Source organism: Pteropus alecto, unplaced genomic scaffold (genome assembly GCF_000325575.1).
Source record: "Pteropus alecto unplaced genomic scaffold, ASM32557v1 scaffold30, whole genome shotgun sequence".
Classification (NCBI taxonomy): Eukaryota; Metazoa; Chordata; class Mammalia; order Chiroptera; family Pteropodidae; genus Pteropus; species Pteropus alecto.
In genome coordinates, this window is record NW_006429782.1 from 3469525 (window position 1) to 3486462 (window position 16938).

Sequence of the window (16938 nt, forward strand, 5' to 3'; positions counted from 1 at the left end):
ATCGGCCTTTCCTGTGTCATTCTTTCTTCACTTAGTGTATGGAGTGGGGTCAGGCACTCTTGGGGCCTGTGCCAGCCCAGGACTTTACACAATGATGGTGCAGAGTTGTCAACTGGGGGCACCGGCCAAGGGGCAGCCACTCTCAGCTCTGTCCAACAGGTGTCCTGTGTCCCTAGTACAGCAGGGGCATGATGGCAGGTCCAGGAGTGAGTCGTGTTCAAGGATCCCTTGTGGCCTTTCTGTCCGGTCGCTCCGTGGCGGGGGTTGATTACATCGTGAGCATGGGTGTGGAGCAGCTGCTGGGGCCCAGCACCCCTCAGTCCCTCAGTGCTCGATCCTCTGCCTCTGGGTCGGGTGAGTCTCAGCCCTGACTCTCCTGTCCTGAGCTCCGTTGAGTGCCATTTCCTCACCAGGCCATGAGCACACTTCAGGGATGCTGCTGTGCCGTGTGAGTCAAAATGACCCGTGTGTCACAAAATGGGGCACAGAGTGCCTTTCTCAGAGCTGCAGGCATTTCTGAGTTACCGTTGTCATTATTACCTCATTGCCCCAAAGGCCTTGGGACACAGGGTTGATACTCAGACCTTTTCGTTCTGGCTCTTTTCTTTAACATCCAGCATTACCCTGAACGCCACGGAGGACCGGAGCGCCATGGGCGGGACTCCCGCGACGGGTGGGGCGGCTACGGATCTGACAAGAGGATGAGCGAGGGCCGGGGGTTGCCGCCTCCACCCAGGTTTGTGTCTCATGCTCTACGGTGCCTGTGCGGCCTCACAGCCGGCAGATTGAGGACTGTCGGTCTCGGGGATGAGAAGTGTGGGCCCTGTGACCCGGCGCACTTGCCACAGCTCAGGCACCCTTAGAATTCTGTGAGCAGCATGGGCCTAGACCCAGAGCCAGTTCCCACAGCCTCCGCTGCCTGAGGGTGGGGGGCTGGGAACACGGAATGCCACCCGCCCTCCAGAAACCCCCTGCTGCTGTTCGGAGGGGTGGAATGGGGGCAGTCCAAATCAGAGATGTCTTTTTCCAAGGGGCAGACGTGACTGGGGGGACCATGGCCGAAGACTAGAGGATGACCGTGCGTGGCAGGGCGCTACTGACGGAGGAATGATAGACAGGGACCACAAGAGGTGGCAAGGTAAGGCCTGGCTCTCAGGAACATGTTTGTAGAGAAGCATCCGGAAAGCTCCAGCTGCACCTGCTCTTTCCAATCAGTGTTCATTCGTCTCCCTACTCTCCTTGGGGCCTTGCTCGGGGCCGGCGGCGGAGGGGCGCCCCTTAACCACTGGATGGGGGTGAGGTCTGGCGCAGGAAGAGTGCTGGGTGGTGTGTGCCCCCCCCCCACGCCTCATGGCGTCTGTGAGTGTGCAGCTCTCATGTTACACACCCACCAATGGGGACCTGCGAGCTCTAGGTTGACTGGGTGGCTCAAGAAAGGGACAGGACTCGCCTGACCCCGGGCCATGTGCTCCAGAGCTGTGTCTTCGGCTCAGAGGCGCTGTGTGAAAAGTCTCTTGTTTTCTAGGTGGTGAAAGAAGCATGTCTGGTCACTCTGGGCCAGGTCACATGATGAGCCGGGGAGGGATGTCGGGGTAAGGCATCTGGCGTCCTGCCTGTACCGGCCCCTTCCGTGCATGTTGGGTTGCCTTGGGTGTAGGTTTAGAAACAATCAAATCCTTCCAACTTACACCCCTCCCCTAACATGCTTGGCCCGTCCTCACTCCTAAAATGGTGTGGGTCTGTCCCCTGGTCCTGCTGCACGAGAGGGAGGAGTCCTGAAGAGCACGCGTCCCTTGGGAATGCAGCAGACCCCACTGAGCGGGCCGTCGGGATGGGGCGGGCCCCGGGGACACAAGCATCACGAGCCCCCACATCAGTTCCAGGCGTGGCAGCTTTGCCCCAGGAGGGGCCTCTCGGGGCCACGTGATCCCACGCGGGGGCATGCAAGGTGGATTCGGAGGCCAGAACCGGGGGAGCCGACCCAACGACGCCCGCTTCACTCGCCGCTACTAAGTGCTTGGACCCTGTTACATCACGTGGCAACCAGAGTACGTTCTGTTAGGAGTTATCTTAAACTGTGTACAATAAATTTTTTTTTATCTGCTGCCATATTGTAGCTCTATACAATGTGAATGTTTTTGTTTTTTTTTTTTTGTTTTTTTGTAATAAATGTGTTTCTGTTCACATACCCTTTATTTAAAGCGTCACCTGTTTATTTCCGCCTTTCTAAGTAAAACGAACTCACTCGCCTTGTTGAGCCGCAGCTTTTCCTTCAGAGAAGGAGGGCTGAAAGGGACAGTTTCAGGGGACAGTTGGGTTGTCAGCACTGCTGACTGTGGGCCCAGGCCCAGGCCGGAATTCAGGATCGTCTGGGTCATGAGTCGCAGCCATCTTGTCCTTCCTCCTCCTCTGCCCTGTGACGTCCTTCAGATGTTTGTCGCCCACACGCTGCCTCCCTCTGTATCTGGCGATCTCAGCCTTTGTTGAACAGGCTGTTAATTTCTGTGTACAGTAAAATCCACGCTACACGGAATGGACTGCTTCAGCCATCGTTATTACACAGTTCGGAGGCATTAAGTGCACATCGTACAACCATCATCACCATCTCCAGAAGTCCTCTTCCTAAACCGGGAACCTCATTAAACACTAACCCCCGTCCCCAGGCCCTGGCTCCCACCATCCACTTTGTCTCTGGATTTGACTCCTCTGGGGGCCGTATGTCAGTGGAACTGCACCAGGTGGGGTGAGAGCAGAGAACAGCAAATTGCGGCGCTGAGGGTAGGAGAAAAGCCATCGAACACCATCGAAGCCAGGAAGCGAAGAGCTCTGCCAAGGGAGGGGCGAGGGGCCCGGCGTGGCGGGGAGTTGCCTGGACACGGGAAGGCGGGGGTCTCATCACTGGACAGTGAGGCAGGTATGTTTAGGGCCCAAGTGCCATCTGAAATCCTGGGGTAATGCTGGGTTTGCAACCTGGCCATTCTCTCCCTGCTTGGCCTTGAGGAGACATCCCCCTTCCCTGCAGCCCACAGGACTGTGTCTTTTGCCAGAGTCCAACTACGTGATCTGTGACAGTGGATCAAGGACCCCAGTGAAGACACAGCTTGAGTCCGGGCGCCAGGTTCTGTGCCTGCATCGTTCATGTTTCCTTCAGTTTGATGCCTCCACTTGTTTGCCTGTAAAATGCAGCTACTGGATTGACCTGTGGGATGCCATCAAGGCACTGTGTCCCCCTCCATCCCCCTAGCTATAAAGATCCTCATTCTCCAAAGGCCATAGGGCAGCTCCCAGGCTCTAGTCCACCGGGACCCCCACTGCACCACAAAGCTGTATCTAGGGCCAGTGGGGAAACAGGGCTGTTGTCTGCCTAGATGTGGCCCTAAGGTGGACAGCACAAAGGGAGACCCAGCCATCACCCAGCACATGGCTTGGGGAGCAGAGCGTGGCTGGAGTTCACTCTTGAGGTGACACAGAAACCCTGAGCCCAGCATGCCCCAGCCAGTGTCTCTAGGGATCCTGAGAGCTCACGTCTCTGCACCTCTGGTTCTGCTGAATTCCCTGTCCCTCTTGGCCATCTTAGCACAGTCCCATTCCTGCACTTGTTCTCAAGGACGGTCGACCTTGAGATGGGAGAGGATCCTGGGTTATCCAGGTGGGTCCCATAGTATCACACGGGTCCTTAAAAGGAAACGGAGGCAGGAGAGCCGGAGACATGAGAGGAAGACAGTGCTGGCTGCGCAGGCAGAGGAAGGGCCCCCGGCCAAGGGATGCAGCAGCCTCTGGAAACTGGAAAAGGCCAGGGATCGGATTCGGCGCCACGCCCGCTGCCACCTGGATTGCAGCCCAGGGACGCCCAGGCCAGACTCCTGACCTCCAGAACTGTGAGAGAATCAATTTGTGCTGTTTTAAGCCACTAAAGCTGTGGGCATTTGTTGCAGCAGCCACAGGGGACTCATACCAACTCCCCAAAAGCAGTGTTCTCAACTGGGGCGATCCTGTCCCCAGAGGACATCTGGCAGCACCTGGAGACATTTGTGGTTTCGTGACTGGGGGTAAAAGGGTGCTACTGGCATCTGGGGGTGGACGTAGGGATGCTACTTGACACCTACGATGCCCAGGATTGCCCTCCCAAATGTCAGTGATTATGAGGTGGGGAAACCCTGCCTGCCCTGAGGTGGTGGGCACCGGGATGGACACTGAGACTTGGGGGGGAGGGCACTCGACTCAGCCTGCAGATAGGAAGACAAGGTCAGGAGAGGTGGCATCTGTGCTGTGGGCAGGGTGAGCAGTCAGTCAGGAAGAAGGGCAGCCCGGTGGCGGGGCCCATGAGTTTGTGGGCTATGTTGGCAGTGAACACTGTGTTTTAGGAACAGGGCCACCCAGAAAGGGAGGGAGGAAGAGGAAAGTCCCTTTGAGGGATCTGGGCTCATCGGGAGGGCAGTGGGGAGCCACCTGAGGTTTCTGAGCAGGGTGGTGACATGATCAGACGTGGACTTCAGGAAACAGATTGGCAGGGACTGGCCTGCAGGCAGGGAGCCAAGGGAGGTGGTCTTGGCACTGGCGACGACACACGTAGATAGAGAGGAAGTGGGAGTCTGACTGGATGGCGGGAGGGAGGGGTCAAGAATGGCACCTTGGTCTCGGCCGGTGGCAGGGTCCTTGTGCTTGGTGGGAATTGGAAGCTAGTGGCTGATTCCAGGCCCAGCCACTGGCAGTGACTGAACCACAGGGACTGTAGACACTTGGGCCTGGGGACCTCCTTATAGCCCAACACACACACACCCAGGAGGCCACACACACACACATACACACACACGGCCTCCCAGATGGAAGTGAGGGGGCCAGAGGGCCAAGCCTGTCCCTAGGGCAGCGCCCGCTGACCTGCATAGGCTGGTTTCCTTTTCTGTGGGCTGTGCTGGGTCCGTATACTGGGCTGTTAACAACTGTTCGCTCTGTGGCAGGGTGGCCCTGGCAGGTCTCACCCCTTCATAAAATGATGATAACGGCAGGGTGGTGAGAACTCAGGCAGCCTGAGTGCCAACCCTCCTGTATGCGAAGGCCGGGACCCGGCCCACGGCGGGAGGCAAGTGGAAATCCTGTGTCCTGGGGAGGGTTTGAGGCTAACCATCTGGGCTCCTGGTGGGCAGTGGGCTTTGAATCTGGCCACGTAACTGTACACTGGGCCCATGGGACTTCTGGAAGAGCTCGGTGGATAGAAAGTCAGGCTGGGTGGATCACAGGTGAGCCCCTGAACCTGGGCTATGCACCTGGCCCCCAAGATGGCAGGCACCGGCTCCCTCTCGGGCAGCACCACAGATCAGTGACGCTCCCCAGCCTCACCCATCCTGCCCTCCCCCTAGACCTGCTCTCACGCCAACTGAGGCCAGCAAGGACACAGTGGGTACAGGCAGCTGGGAAGCCCGCCTTGGAGACCATGGTCATGGAGGTCACTGTGGGCCTTTAGGTACTGAGACATGGGTCCACTCCCTGCTCCCAGGGCAGCCACCTGGGACAGCCTCTGTCCACACCCTCCCCTGCCACCCTGTCTGTCTGAGGCACAGGTTTCCTCTGGCACCACCACGGTAGGACGCCCTTGGTGGCTGGGAGCATCTCCACAGCCCACCCTCCTGGAGCTCCAGTCCCATGGGGCACACACATTCAGGTCACTAGGCAGTTGACCCAGTGTGGGTCCAGGTGTCAGGGAAAGCTTCTGAGGGGAGCAGAGCACCCCTGGGCGACGAGGTCGGGAAGGAAGGGCCCTGTGGGTTGGGGAGACCCGCTTACATGGCAATGGGCTCCAGGCCTGTGCTCCCCATCTTTGTGGGGAGATGGTGGAAGGAGCATGGAGACCAGGCGCAGCTGGGCGTGCAGATGGCACACGTGAACGGTGCCACCGCCGAGCCCGCGCTCACAGACGGCCCCAGCCTGGGCTCAGCCCTCGGCACTTTCTCAACCCTCCCCAGCGCCCTGAGCACTGGTGCGCGTTGTCTGCTCCCACTCCCCATACCCGCAAGGGTGTGAACTGTGGCCTGAGGTCAAGATAAGGCCCTGAGGAGTCCCCAGAGCCAGAAGCCCAAGCCCCCAAGCTCTGAGCACCAGCCAGGCCACCCCATGCCCCAGGGGCCAGCACATGGGTCAGGGAGCACTTCCGAAGTCCTTTATTGGGCCGGCAAGGCCGGGAGCTGCCGTCGGAGTGGGGTCCCAGTCTGGAGGCTCGAGGTCCTGGGTGGCCCTGCCTGTTCCCGCCCAGGATGGTCAGGCTCCTCTGACAGGCTACTTGACTCGCTCCTTCAGGTATTCCCAGCCCTCCTTGGTGTATTCGCAGGCCTTAGATGGGGCTGCCGACAGGGCCGACATCACCGCAATAACGCCTGGACGCCTGCGGGGAGGGAGGGCCCAGCGCCTGGTGAGGCTCCCCGCCCAGGGCGAAAGAGTTCAGTCCAACCACCGGGACACCTGACTCGGTAGTGCTTTTAGAGGTGCCGCTTCCAGCTCTGTCAATTCCAGGCAAGGAAACTGAGGCAAAGGAGGAGCAGGGCTTCACCTTGTCTGAGGCCACCAGAGTCCGTCCACTGTGGTCCAGTGTGGCCCCAGCTCTCAGAAAGAGGCTCAACCTTGCTCCCACTCCCCCTGGAACCTCCATCTCCTCTCCTCTTTTAGATCCGGGGGAGGCACACACAGCAGTAAGGGGGGGTGATGGAAAGGCATGAACAGGAAGCAGGGTGGGGGTGCTAGACTGGGGTACCTGATGCCACCCCCCACCCCAAGCAGAGAGACCAGGGCCTACCTGAATTCCAGGACTCATGGATGTGAAAGTTAAACTTTGGAGGGGCTGGGAGCTGGGAAGAGACAGGGGAGAAGGGGCTGGTGAAAAGGGAAAGGCCAGCACCCCAGCCTCCTCCAGAGGCAGGGGCAGCAGCACACCCCCCAGTGCGAACACCAAGCGAGGCTGGAGGGACCAGGGACAGAAGGCCACCCGAGTTGACTGCCCCCCCACAAGAGTTGACGTCCCGCCAGGCCTCAGCCTGACTCCCAGCAGAGTACCTGTGGTATCTTCAGGCCTGTCTGCTCGCACACATACTGGCTGAACTGGTACATGGCTTGGGGGACCACCTCCTCAGCCTTCTGAAGGGCGGCCTGGCTCTTGTCGCTGGGCCCCAGCAGTTGCTGGTCGTACACCAGGTAGACCACGCCCCCAGCCACACTGCCCTTGATGAGAAACCTGCGGGCAAGGAAGAGAAGGGGAGCAACCCAGGGGACACCACTGGCCACCTCGGGAGCCTAGGCCTACGGGAAAAGTGAAACCCCTAGGGGGCCCCACAGTCCAAAGAATGACACACTTGAAGCCAGGTAGCTACTAGGGGATGCACAGGGCACCCTGGCAGCCCAGAGGGGTGCCTGACCCTACTATGCACAGCACTCCGTTTCGCGTGCAAAGCAGAGCTTACTCTGCCTCATTTAACTGGTAAACTGAGGCGCACACAGGAAGGTCACTCGTGATCACGCAGAAAGCAGGAGAGCAGTGAAGACTTAAGTCCCCTGACTTTCTGCCTTCCAGCCCAGAGAGGGACTCTCTGCGAGCAACCCGCGAGGGTTTTCCAGGTGTCACTGATCGCTTCCTGTATGTTCAACGCCATTCGGGGCGTGCATTAACCTCTCAATAAATGGCCGTAGGGCACTCCTGTTTTACAGAGGAGGCAGCTGAGGCTCGGAGGGGTCTCGGATACCGAGAGTCGAGAGGCAAGGGCTCACGCGACCTGCGGGATCCCCCTCCCCGCTTGGACCTCGGTTTCCCCATGTAGGCCACCTGACACTTTGGGAAACGAAGAACAGGTTGGGAACAAAACAGCGGGGGCTTTCCGCAGGAGGGGACTTTCTCGGGCGATCGGAGCCCGTCGGCGGCCCACGCACCTCATCAGCGGCCACACTCTGGACCTCATAGTCGCTCGGCTCCGCGCGCAAGGACACTCGTCTTGCCCGCCGCTTCCGGTCGCGGAGCCGCAGAGGCTTCTGGGAAACGTAGTTTTCCTGGTCAGCCGCAAAGGCCTCCGGGAGTCGGAGTATCCTTACAGCTGCGAGACACTGGAGATTGCTGTCTCAGCGCGAAAGGACGCTTGGAAGCGCAGTTTTCTGGGCCGGGCCGCCGCAAAGCTGTCTGGGAAATGTAGTCGGCACCGCCCCGTGAGGCATCTAACCGCTAAGGCGCCTGGGAGTTGTAGTCCGGCCTTGGTGGCGTGAGGGGAAAGAGAAGTCGAGTGTCTGGAATGAGACGTGAGAGTGGCTCAAGAAGATTTCGGAGCCCTGGAGATCAGCCTGCGCCCACGCGGGGGAATTAGGGCCGGGGCCTGGGAAGAGAGTGCCTAGAAGCTGGTTGTCATGGCAACGCAGGACCGGACTTGTACGAGAGAGGCCGGCTTCAGGCACGTGATGGGGGTTAGGAGGGTGGAGTTTCCACCCAGGGGGCGGAGCCAGGGTTTCGGCTGGGAGCCGGAGAGCTAGGTGGCAGGCCGTTGCCCGGCAACGCCCGAGCGCGGCGTTCTCGCCGCCTGGGACTCGAAGTCACGTGACTTGGGCCCTACGGGAAGGGGATGGTCGGGGGCGCAGCTGGCTGCGGCCGCTAAGGGAAACCCGACGGGCATGCGCGCGGCTCCCATTTCGGACTCCAGCCCCGGTGGACGGCAGGAGAAACTGAGGCCGTGCGGGCGAGTGCGCACTTAGGAACGCAAAGCGGTCGCCCGCCCCCTTTGTCCCGCCGGGAAGCTGAGGCCCGGCGAGGTAAGGGGACCGGTGAGTTCTGCGAGGATCTGGTTCTCCCATTCCTTCCGCGTCGCAGCCCGGCTGCTTCATCCATCCATTTGTCTATCCACCATCCCTCCCTCTCTTTCTCCCTTCCTCCCTCCTACTCACCCATCCATCCAACCCTGCCTCCCCTGTGGGGCTGCTGTGCTCAAGGTTGAGGGGCTTCACAGGCTTTCCTTGAAAATGAAGGAGGTGGGAGCACGTTCCCTGCTGCAGGAATGGCTGGCATGACTGGAGAAGGGCGAGGAGTTCACTTTCTGAGAAATGATTCTCAGACAGGAGTCTGAGATAGACAGGAGTCGTGGGAGATGAGGATGGACAGGTGGGCAGAGGCTAGACGCTGGGCCCTCTGGGCTGTGAAGAGCTTGGTCTCCATCCTGGGCAGTGGCGAGCCCTCAGGAGTGTTTGCATCAGGAAGGGGCCCGCCAGGTTTCTTTTGACAGAGAAATCCCTTTGGCTGCTTGGGAGGATAAGGTGGGAGGAAGGGAGTGTGAAGGGGGAGCCCGGGAGGAGGCAGCCAGAACTCCGTAGTGTCTGATTCCTTCTGGATGTCTCTGGACAGAGTGGTCTTTGTGGGCTCCCCAGCTCTTCCCTCCCACATTCCTCATATCACTCTGTGTTGATCTGGTATGTATCGAGTACCAGCTGTGTACCTGGCAGAGTTTGGGGCGCTGAAGACCCAACGGTGAACAAAACAGAAGTAGGTTTCTGTTTCCTTCCTGGCCTCGTGGGCCTGACGGACTCAGGGGGAGAAAGGGACAGTGAACATGTAACAACAAATCAAGTGATTTCAGATGATGAAAAGTGCCGAGAAGGAGATTAAAGTTCTAGAAGTAAGAGAGCAAGAAGGGACGAGGAAGGGAGGTAATTTAGAAAAGGAGGCCAGGGAAATGCCCGAGGAGGGAGTAAGTTTTGCACTGAGTCTTGAAAGAAGTGAGAGCAAGCCATGGGATTCTATTTTTGAAGAGCATTCTGGGCAGAGGCAACAGCCAGTGCAAAGGCCCTGAGGCAGACGGAGACTGGCTGGTTCTGAGGAACAGCAAAGAAGCTGGTGTGGCAAAAAGAGTGAGCAAGAGGCACTGATCCATGTAGGGCCTTTTTGACCTTCTAGGAGTCTGGCTTTTGTCTTCAGTGAAAGAGAGAGGAGTCCCAGCGAGGGGAGGCAAGATGTGAGTCTGCTGCTGCCTGGAGGGAGAAAACCGGAAGAGGGGAGGAGGGTACTGCAGTTGTTCAGGTGAGCTATATGGTGACCTGGACCAGGTGGTGGAGATGGAGAAATGGGACAGGCCCAGGACCGGAAAGAGCTTCTCCGAACAAAGGTGCAGTTAGGGAAATGGTGTGGCTGTGGGCCAGGCCTATGCCCGCCACCCTCTCTCCTGCTGCTGACTTGGGAGAGCCATGAAGGTGCTGCTTCTCACTGGGCTAGGAGCCCTGTTCTTCGCTTATTATTGGGCTGACAACTTCGACCCAGGTAAGTGTCCGGGGTGGGAGAGGGAGCAATCGGGCCGGCTGTCCGGTGCACCCTGCAAGCTGACGACCCCTGCCCACTGCCAGCTAGCCTCCAGGGAGCCCGAGTGCTGTTGACAGGGGCCAGTGCAGGTGTCGGGGAGGAGCTGGCATATCACTATGCCCGCCTGGGCTCCCACCTGGTGCTCACTGCCCACGCCGAGGCCCTCCTGCAGAAGGTGAGATCCCATTCTGGCTGTTATGGTGGGGGTGGGAGTGGAGTGGGTTTGAATCTCTGCAAAGATCCAGGCTTCCTGTGTAACCTCAGGCAAGTTGCTTAACCTCTCTGAGCCTTAGTTTCTTCATTTGCAAAATGGAGAAAGTAAAAGTACCTTTTCATGGGTTAAGGTGTTAGATGGATGCAGTAAGACAGTGAGTGTAAAGCAGGGAGTGTTCCTCAATAAATAGGAATATCGGTAGTGTCTGAACCATGCGACAATAGCCGGGGTTCTCAAACTCAAAAGCGGGGTGGGTGGACGTTTCTTAGCGACAGAATGTTCCAAGGAAATGTGCGGCTCTCGGAAACACACCTTCCAGAATTTCAAGAGGAGCCAGAAACCTCGAGATTTATTTGAAATCTCCTGAGTTTTAAGTGTTGGTGATTGAGCAAACAAAACGTCCCCTATTCTGGCCAACTGGCAGCCAGTTTGTGGTAAAACTTGGGAAAGGAAACAGGAAGCTCAGTAGGGGAGGAGGCTTCAGGCTGGGGCCCCAATGCACCTGGCAGGTGGAGGGGGCTAGCGTGGGCGGAGGGGCCCACGGGCAGCTCTGGCCCCCCCCAGGTGGTAGGGAACTGCCGGAAGCTGGGCGCCCCCAAGGTCTTCTACATCGCTGCGGATATGGCCTCCCCTGAGGTTCCCGAGCGCGTGGTGCAGTTTGCGCTGGACAAGCTGGGTGAGGGGCGGGGCCTGGAGTTGGGGACCTTAGCCTAGGCGTTAAGGGCAGAACTCAACTGGGGTGGGGGTGTGGTAGTAACAGGTATTTGTGGGCGGAGGTTTATAAGGTCCTGGGATGTGGCTAGGGGTGGAGCCTCACCGCATCAAGGGGGCGGAACCCTGGACCAACGCTGGACGAAGCTTGGCTGGATGCAAGGAGTAGGGCGGGGTCTCTGGTCTTGGGAGGAGCCAATTTAGGGCAGAGCTCGTTGGGTCAATGCTCTGGGCGTAGCTTTGCTGGTTCTAAGGGCGGGGCTAGGGAGGAGGTAATCTTATCTAGCCCAGGGGGCGGAGTCCCAAGGTCTAAGTTCTGGCTGACAGGTTTCTTTGGGCCAGGTGGGCTGGACTACCTCGTGCTGAATCACCTCGGTGTCGCCCCAGCAGGCACGGGGACCCGCAGCGCCCAGGCAGCACGCTGGCTCATGCAGGTGCTCCGCCCCCCCGGCCCCGCCCCCTCTCGGCTCTGGCTTCGCCCTCCCGGGCCGGTGCTTTATCCCCCACATCCCCAGATCCCACTTTCACGGGCGATAGGTTCCACTTCCTTTCATTCCGGCCACACCAAACAGGTCACACTTTCCTTTGGGTCCACCCAGGGGTCGGCCCTCCAGCCTAATCCTCCCAGACTCCACCTCTCCTCATTCCTTTTTGGGCCCCACCCCCTCTGCCCCTAGGATCCACCCTCTCTAGGCATTGGCTCCGCCCCTGGGCTTGAGCTCCGCCTCCTCCAACCTGGACTCTGTCCTGGCACTTAGGCCCACCCATCCTTAACTAGCCCCGCTCCCAGGTTTACAGGTTCTGCCCCCTGACCCACCATTTGCGCTTCGGCTCCTCGTTGCCTGGTAACGAACCCTTGCCACCTACAGGTGAACTTCCTCAGTTATGTGCAACTAACTTCGCTGGCTCTGCCCAGTCTGACGGAAAGCAAGGGCTCCCTGGTGGTGGTGTCATCGCTGCTCGGTGCGTGTACACGGGGCGGGAATGGGGAGGCCATAGGCCTCGATGCAGGCGAGCCTGGATGGGGCAGGAAGGCTTCCTGGAGGAGAGGGAGCGAGTGTAGCCGCTCAGCCTCCACCCTCCCGCGCCCCTAGGCCGCGTGCCCAGGTCCTTCTCCAGCCCCTATTCGGCGGCCAAGTTCGCATTGGACAGCTTCTTCGGCTCCCTGCGGCGGGAGCTGGACGTGCAGGACGTGAACGTGGCCATCACCATGTGCGTCCTGGGCCTCTGGGATCGGGCCTCAGCCGCAGAGGGAGTCAGGTAAGACCAGGGGTGCGACCCGGGGACTGGGGGGGGGTGTCGCCAGCTGCAGTCCCCACCACGCCCTCCCATTTCCAGGGGTGTCACGAGGGCCAAGGCGGCCCTGGGGCCCAAGGCAGCCCTCGCTGTGATCCGCGGCGGTGCCACGCGTGCCCCCAGCGTCTTCTACCCCTGGCGCTTCCACCTGCTCTGCCTGCTCCCGGCCTGGCTGCCACGCCCGAGGGCCTGGTTCATCCGCCAGGAGCTCAACGTGACTGCGGCCTGAGCCCCTGGGTGTGAAGCCCCTTCATCTTCTCAGAGGGGGACCCTCCATCCAGCCGTCCTGAAGTCAGGACACAAACCGAGACACCTCTGAGAGGGTGGCCAGGGCCCAGGACAGGGCCGTCGGGACAGAAAAGGAGAACCGAGAAAACCGACCGGCACCTGGAAACAGTGAGAACGCGTGTGAGAGCGGCAGCTGTGTCCCAGTGCCTCGTGGGGCCCGGGAAGGCTTCACCTCAGGCTTCTTGGTCATCATCTGCTTCCATTTTGCAGATGAGAAAACGGGCTCAGAGAGGTGATGTGACTTGCTCCAGGATTCCGGCCACACCAAACAGCTCACACCTTCCCTGAGCCCCCCTTGAAACCTTCTCTGTTCTCATCTGGAAACACCTTATTTGTTCTTTCAACTCAATCTCGGGGCATCGCCCAGCCCTTGCCCCAAGCTAGGAGAACTGTGAAGCTGTCCACCTAATGGTGGGGTCTGAGGAGGGGGACGAGGGAAAGAATGTGTTCTTGCTGGATGCAGCCTCCCATTTCATAATAAACATACTTTTTCCTTGCACATATGTTGTTCATGTTCTTTGGTCTTTCCAATTTGCTGGCAGCAGTCAGGGAAAAGGGAATGCATACACTAGAACTCTCAACCTCATTTCACAAGTGGGGAAACTCGGGCTGGGGGAGGGGTGGATTCACCCAGGAAGTTAGGGGTGGAAGGAAGGGTACCGATTTTGGATCAAAGGCTTTATTTGCCACATGAAGTACATGGTTGTGCACCAATAATGATAACCTGCATCAGGCACTATGCACCTGACATTCATGATCTCATGATCCCATTTTATAGGTGAGGAAACAGGCTTAGAGGGGAAGTCAATGGCGGAAGCAGGGGTTCTGACACCGGTCTGTCTCTCTTTAAGGCAAAATATGGGCTACATCTCACATGGCTGATATTTATGTCAATGAATTGAAAACTGAGTTTCTTTAAAATGGGAAACCAGAGATGCTTGCATAAAGAAAAAGCAACTAAAGATAAAAACTGTAGAATGAATACGTTATAAATTGCTAGCTATTGTTGGCTGCTCAAGCCTCTAAGAGCTGGTATTAGGAGCACTAAACCCAAATTGAGACCGTCTCCTGGAGATAAGATTGAAAGATAACCAGGAAAAAATTTTTTGTTGTTTCCATCTTAACTCCCATCTCTGCACCACCTAAAGTTACATCAAATCAGATCAAATGCCACCAGGTGGCACTATACCACTTCGCCTTCCTCAGCCCTTAGCCCAGAACTTGGCCTATGCAGAATGAAGCCAATACCTCTGTTTATGAAAGTTTTATTTTGTGCCAGGTACCATTATAATTTCTCTAAACGGTTTGGAATGTGTCCTATTATCGTCCTCACTCTGTAAATGGGGAATTTCGGGTACTGGGAGGTGAAGTCCCTGGTGCAGGGTCAGCCAGCTAGCAGCTGAGGTCTGAGATAAGCCGGCAATCAACAGAAGTGAGATTCTAATTTTCCACCTACCGGCGGAGGGCGGCACCGCAGCCACAGCCACGGCCCCGGAGTCCGACCCCTCCCTAGGGCCCGCGGGAGTAAACGCTCTTGCTGAGAGACCGTAGGGAAGCCTCCAGCCGCCAGGGGGCGCGCGCGGCCTTTCTGCCTTTCTGGCCCGCGCGTCCCGCGTGAAGTAGATATCCCAGAGTTCCGCGCAGGGTCGGTCCTTCCGCCGCGGCAGTTATTGAAGAGCAGTAGGTTAGTTGGACCGTGGGTAGGATCCGTCGCCATCCGGATCCCCGGGGTCCCAGTGGGGCTCAGGGGGCTGGCTGGAGGCAGCAAGTGACCCCGAGGGGGCCGGGGTACGGGGTTCCGGGCGGCAGTGGCCGAGCCAAAACTCAAATCCCACTCCCACTCGTTTGCAGCCATGGCTCTGCGCTACCCAATGGCCGTGGGCCTCAACAAGGGCCACAAGGTGACCAAGAACGTGAGCAAGCCGAGGCATAGCCGCCGCCGCGGGGTAAGGCAGGGGCGCGCGCGCTCCGAGGCTTCTTGGAGGGAGGTGGGATGTGTCTTCCGGCCAGGGCACGGCCTCCAAGCTACAGAGAGCGGGGTGGAGCTCAGTCGGGGTGTCGAGTCCCGAGAGCAGTGGGGAGCCCTTCTGGGGCCGAGCAGAAGGAGTCGTTGGGCCGGCCGCAGCAGTGCGTGGAACGTCCCTCCGTGGTCCACGCACCTGGACACCCCCGCCGGTGGGATGTTTGAAACGGGCAGGTGAAGCGAGTTTGACGTGTGAGCAAAGCAGTTTGCCTAGTACATCAGGAACGTGGAGGGGAAAGCTGATTGTCACATGGAGGGATTTCAGGCTGGCCTGGGTTTATGGGCTCCTGTCTAGGTAAGAAACGCCCAAACCTGTAGGGAGTTTTTACAAGAGTTTGCTTGAGCCAGACAATTACCCAGATCTCAAATGTTTCTGGAGATGAACAGTTTTGTAGTTATTTTTATGCCTTTGAAATGGAGGGAATTTAAGGAATAAAGCAAGGTGGGGATTGGATTACAAGGTAAAGATTCTGTACTCGAGGGTGGCGTTATTTCTGGCATTTCAGAGGTGTTAACGAGGCGCACAAGGACAGTGGACAGGGCGGGTTTGAGCCCTCACCACAGCCTGGGGTGTGCCCACGTACCATGACCCTCCAGTTAGGAATTTGGTTCGTCACAGCCCCCTTTTTTGTCCACATTTCATTAAGTTGACCCGACTGTATGGTGGCTGCCTGTGTCTGGGCCCAGGGAACAGCCTATGTATGGCCAGGCGTGATGTGACATGTTGGGGACACTGGGGGCAGGGGGGGATTGCGCTTCATTCACTGCAGTCAGGTGCTGCAGCTGGAGGCCCACACGCGACCTGAAAGGGTCTGACCTGGGAGCGCCTCGTCTTGACGGCCTCCCCCCCTCACCCCACCCCTAGCGCCTCACCAAGCACACAAAGTTCGTGCGGGACATGATCCGGGAGGTATGTGGCTTTGCCCCCTACGAGCGGCGGGCCATGGAGCTGCTCAAGGTCTCCAAGGACAAGCGGGCCCTGAAGTTCATCAAGAAAAGGGTAGGTGGTCTGTTGCCGGTGGGGCAGGGGTGGGACTGGGGCCCAGGCTGACGGCCCTCCTTGCCTGGCAGGTGGGGACACACATCCGTGCCAAAAGGAAGCGGGAGGAGCTGAGCAACGTCCTTGCAGCCATGAGGAAGGCGGCAGCCAAGAAGGACTGACCCTCCTGCCCCCTGCAATAAAGCCTTTTCAGAACCGGGTTCCTGTGCTGGCACTGGGGGGAAGTCCCATCTGGCCCTTCATGGGGCTCTAGGGGAGAACGCAGAAGGAAGCAACAGACAGTACTGGAAATGGTATTTAATCATAATAAACAGTTCATATGCGCCAAACTCCATGATTAAGCCATGATTGAGGTTCTTCGATGCTAAGCCTTGTGGCGGCTCAGCTGCCCGGGGCCGGGCCTGTGGGCCAGCATCACCGCTCCACAGCCAGGGCCTGCGCCTGCTCCTCAGGAAAGGCGATGTCAAAGATCTCGCGGTAGTGCTCCACGAAGTGGACCTCCAGGCCCTCGGTGATGAAGGCAGCCAGGTCGTAGAAGTCCTTCTTGTTCTCGGCAGGCAGGATGATGCACGTCACTCCGGCACGCTTGGCCTGGGGGGTAGGACCACAGGTCAGTCCAGGAGGGAGAGGGCTTGCTGGGGGCCCTGCTCACTGAGACCCTGCACACACTGGCTCTGAGCAAGGCTGCTACAAACCCTGTGTCACAGATGGCATGGAGACCCAGGAACGCAGCACTGGGATCCTCCCTCAGCCCCCACCCCCGCCCATCTGGATAATCACAGCACCTACTGCTTCACCCTTAGAGGTTTCACACCCAAACACGCAATGGGAGCTGAAGAAAACGTTACGTTTAAAATACATAGCTAACAATTTAGTTTTCCAGTTTTACTGACCACACATCCTGTCCAATCATGCAGCAGCCAGAGGGCATGGAGTCAGGCCCTGCCCCTCTGCTCTCAAGGTGACACCCCTGTCCCCACGGCAGCCCAGCTTCCCCCAGGCCTCTGCACTGCCTTCCTTCAGCCTGACTCCCCCTTTGGTGGACGGTGGTTCCCACTTGTCACGCTGTGCTGCTCAAGGGACATGGCAAGTGGTGACCT

At 58.5% G+C, this 16938-nt stretch overlaps 5 protein-coding genes across 18 annotated transcripts in view; 3 read left to right on the plus strand and 2 right to left on the minus strand.

Annotated features, from left to right (window-relative positions):
* The window catches only part of SAFB (scaffold attachment factor B), a 32189-nt gene extending 30067 nt beyond the window's left edge, over nucleotides 1-2122 (plus strand). The window contains exons 18-21 of one of the 2 annotated variants that reach the window (XM_006904124.3): nucleotides 618-736; nucleotides 1032-1138; nucleotides 1526-1592; nucleotides 1878-2122. In XM_006904124.3, coding sequence (XP_006904186.1) covers nucleotides 618-736; nucleotides 1032-1138; nucleotides 1526-1592; nucleotides 1878-2013 — 429 coding nt within the window. In that variant the 3' untranslated portion in view covers nucleotides 2014-2122. The remainder of the gene's footprint in view (nucleotides 1-617; nucleotides 737-1031; nucleotides 1139-1525; nucleotides 1593-1877) is intronic. The other variant, XM_006904125.3, reaches the window with a different exon arrangement.
* A 4017-nt stretch (nucleotides 2123-6139) lies between these two features.
* CUNH19orf70 (chromosome unknown C19orf70 homolog) lies at nucleotides 6140-8088 on the minus strand. The gene is made up of 4 exons (XM_006904126.3): nucleotides 7909-8088; nucleotides 7042-7219; nucleotides 6785-6836; nucleotides 6140-6368 (listed from the first exon to the last, which is right to left on the minus strand). Exons 1-4 carry the CDS (start codon nucleotides 7935-7937, stop codon nucleotides 6271-6273), a joined length of 357 nt encoding a protein of 118 aa, XP_006904188.1. The 5' UTR covers nucleotides 7938-8088; the 3' UTR covers nucleotides 6140-6270.
* Nucleotides 8089-8261: 173 nt separating this feature from the next.
* On the plus strand, nucleotides 8262-13314 carry HSD11B1L (hydroxysteroid 11-beta dehydrogenase 1 like). 12 transcript variants are annotated; one of them, XR_001516497.2, is made up of 9 exons: nucleotides 8262-8784; nucleotides 9908-10267; nucleotides 10351-10481; nucleotides 11085-11196; nucleotides 11574-11665; nucleotides 12101-12194; nucleotides 12326-12491; nucleotides 12570-12935; nucleotides 13026-13314. XR_001516497.2 is itself a non-coding variant. In XM_015585975.2 (8 exons), the coding sequence occupies exons 2-8, from the start codon at nucleotides 10195-10197 to the stop codon at nucleotides 12754-12756; spliced, it is 855 nt and encodes a 284-aa protein (XP_015441461.1). In that variant the 5' UTR covers nucleotides 8262-8784; nucleotides 9908-10194; the 3' UTR covers nucleotides 12757-13314. The 12 variants fall into 12 exon arrangements, 10 of the variants coding, with proteins under 10 accessions (XP_015441461.1, XP_015441470.1, XP_015441466.1 ...); XR_001516498.2 differs by having other exon boundaries at nucleotides 12570-12923; XM_015585975.2 differs by having other exon boundaries at nucleotides 12570-13314.
* A 1030-nt stretch (nucleotides 13315-14344) lies between these two features.
* RPL36 (ribosomal protein L36) lies at nucleotides 14345-16167 on the plus strand. The gene is made up of 4 exons (XM_006904128.3): nucleotides 14345-14499; nucleotides 14667-14761; nucleotides 15704-15838; nucleotides 15910-16167. The coding sequence occupies exons 2-4, from the start codon at nucleotides 14669-14671 to the stop codon at nucleotides 15997-15999; spliced, it is 318 nt and encodes a 105-aa protein (XP_006904190.1). The 5' UTR covers nucleotides 14345-14499; nucleotides 14667-14668; the 3' UTR covers nucleotides 16000-16167.
* LONP1 (lon peptidase 1, mitochondrial) overlaps nucleotides 16121-16938 on the minus strand; it is a 19700-nt gene continuing 18882 nt past the window's right edge. The window contains exon 19 of one of the 2 annotated variants that reach the window (XM_025043448.1): nucleotides 16121-16429. In XM_025043448.1, the coding sequence (XP_024899216.1) occupies nucleotides 16253-16429 (177 nt within the window). In that variant the 3' untranslated portion in view covers nucleotides 16121-16252. The remainder of the gene's footprint in view (nucleotides 16430-16938) is intronic. The other variant, XM_006904129.3, reaches the window with a different exon arrangement.

Coding starts and splice junctions, on each gene's coding strand:
- CUNH19orf70 (XM_006904126.3), bottom strand. CDS start 7,937: ATGAGGTCCAGAGTGTGGCCGCTGATGAG. Junction 6,837..7,041: donor CAGGCCTGAAGATACCACAG/GTACTCTGCTGG, acceptor GTCTCTTCCCAG/CTCCCAGCCCCTCCAAAGTT. Junction 6,369..6,784: donor CCATGAGTCCTGGAATTCAG/GTAGGCCCTGGT, acceptor GCAGGCGTCCAG/GCGTTATTGCGGTGATGTCG.
- HSD11B1L (XM_015585975.2), top strand. CDS start 10,195: ATGAAGGTGCTGCTTCTCACTGGGCTAGGAGCCCTGTTCTTCGCTTAT. Junction 11,197..11,573: donor GTTTGCGCTGGACAAGCTGG/GTGAGGGGCGGG, acceptor TCTTTGGGCCAG/GTGGGCTGGACTACCTCGTG. Junction 12,195..12,325: donor GGTGGTGTCATCGCTGCTCG/GTGCGTGTACAC, acceptor CCGCGCCCCTAG/GCCGCGTGCCCAGGTCCTTC.
- RPL36 (XM_006904128.3), top strand. CDS start 14,669: ATGGCTCTGCGCTACCCAATGGCCGTGGGCCTCAACAAGGGCCACAAG. Junction 14,762..15,703: donor GGCATAGCCGCCGCCGCGGG/GTAAGGCAGGGG, acceptor CCCCACCCCTAG/CGCCTCACCAAGCACACAAA. Junction 15,839..15,909: donor TGAAGTTCATCAAGAAAAGG/GTAGGTGGTCTG, acceptor CTTGCCTGGCAG/GTGGGGACACACATCCGTGC.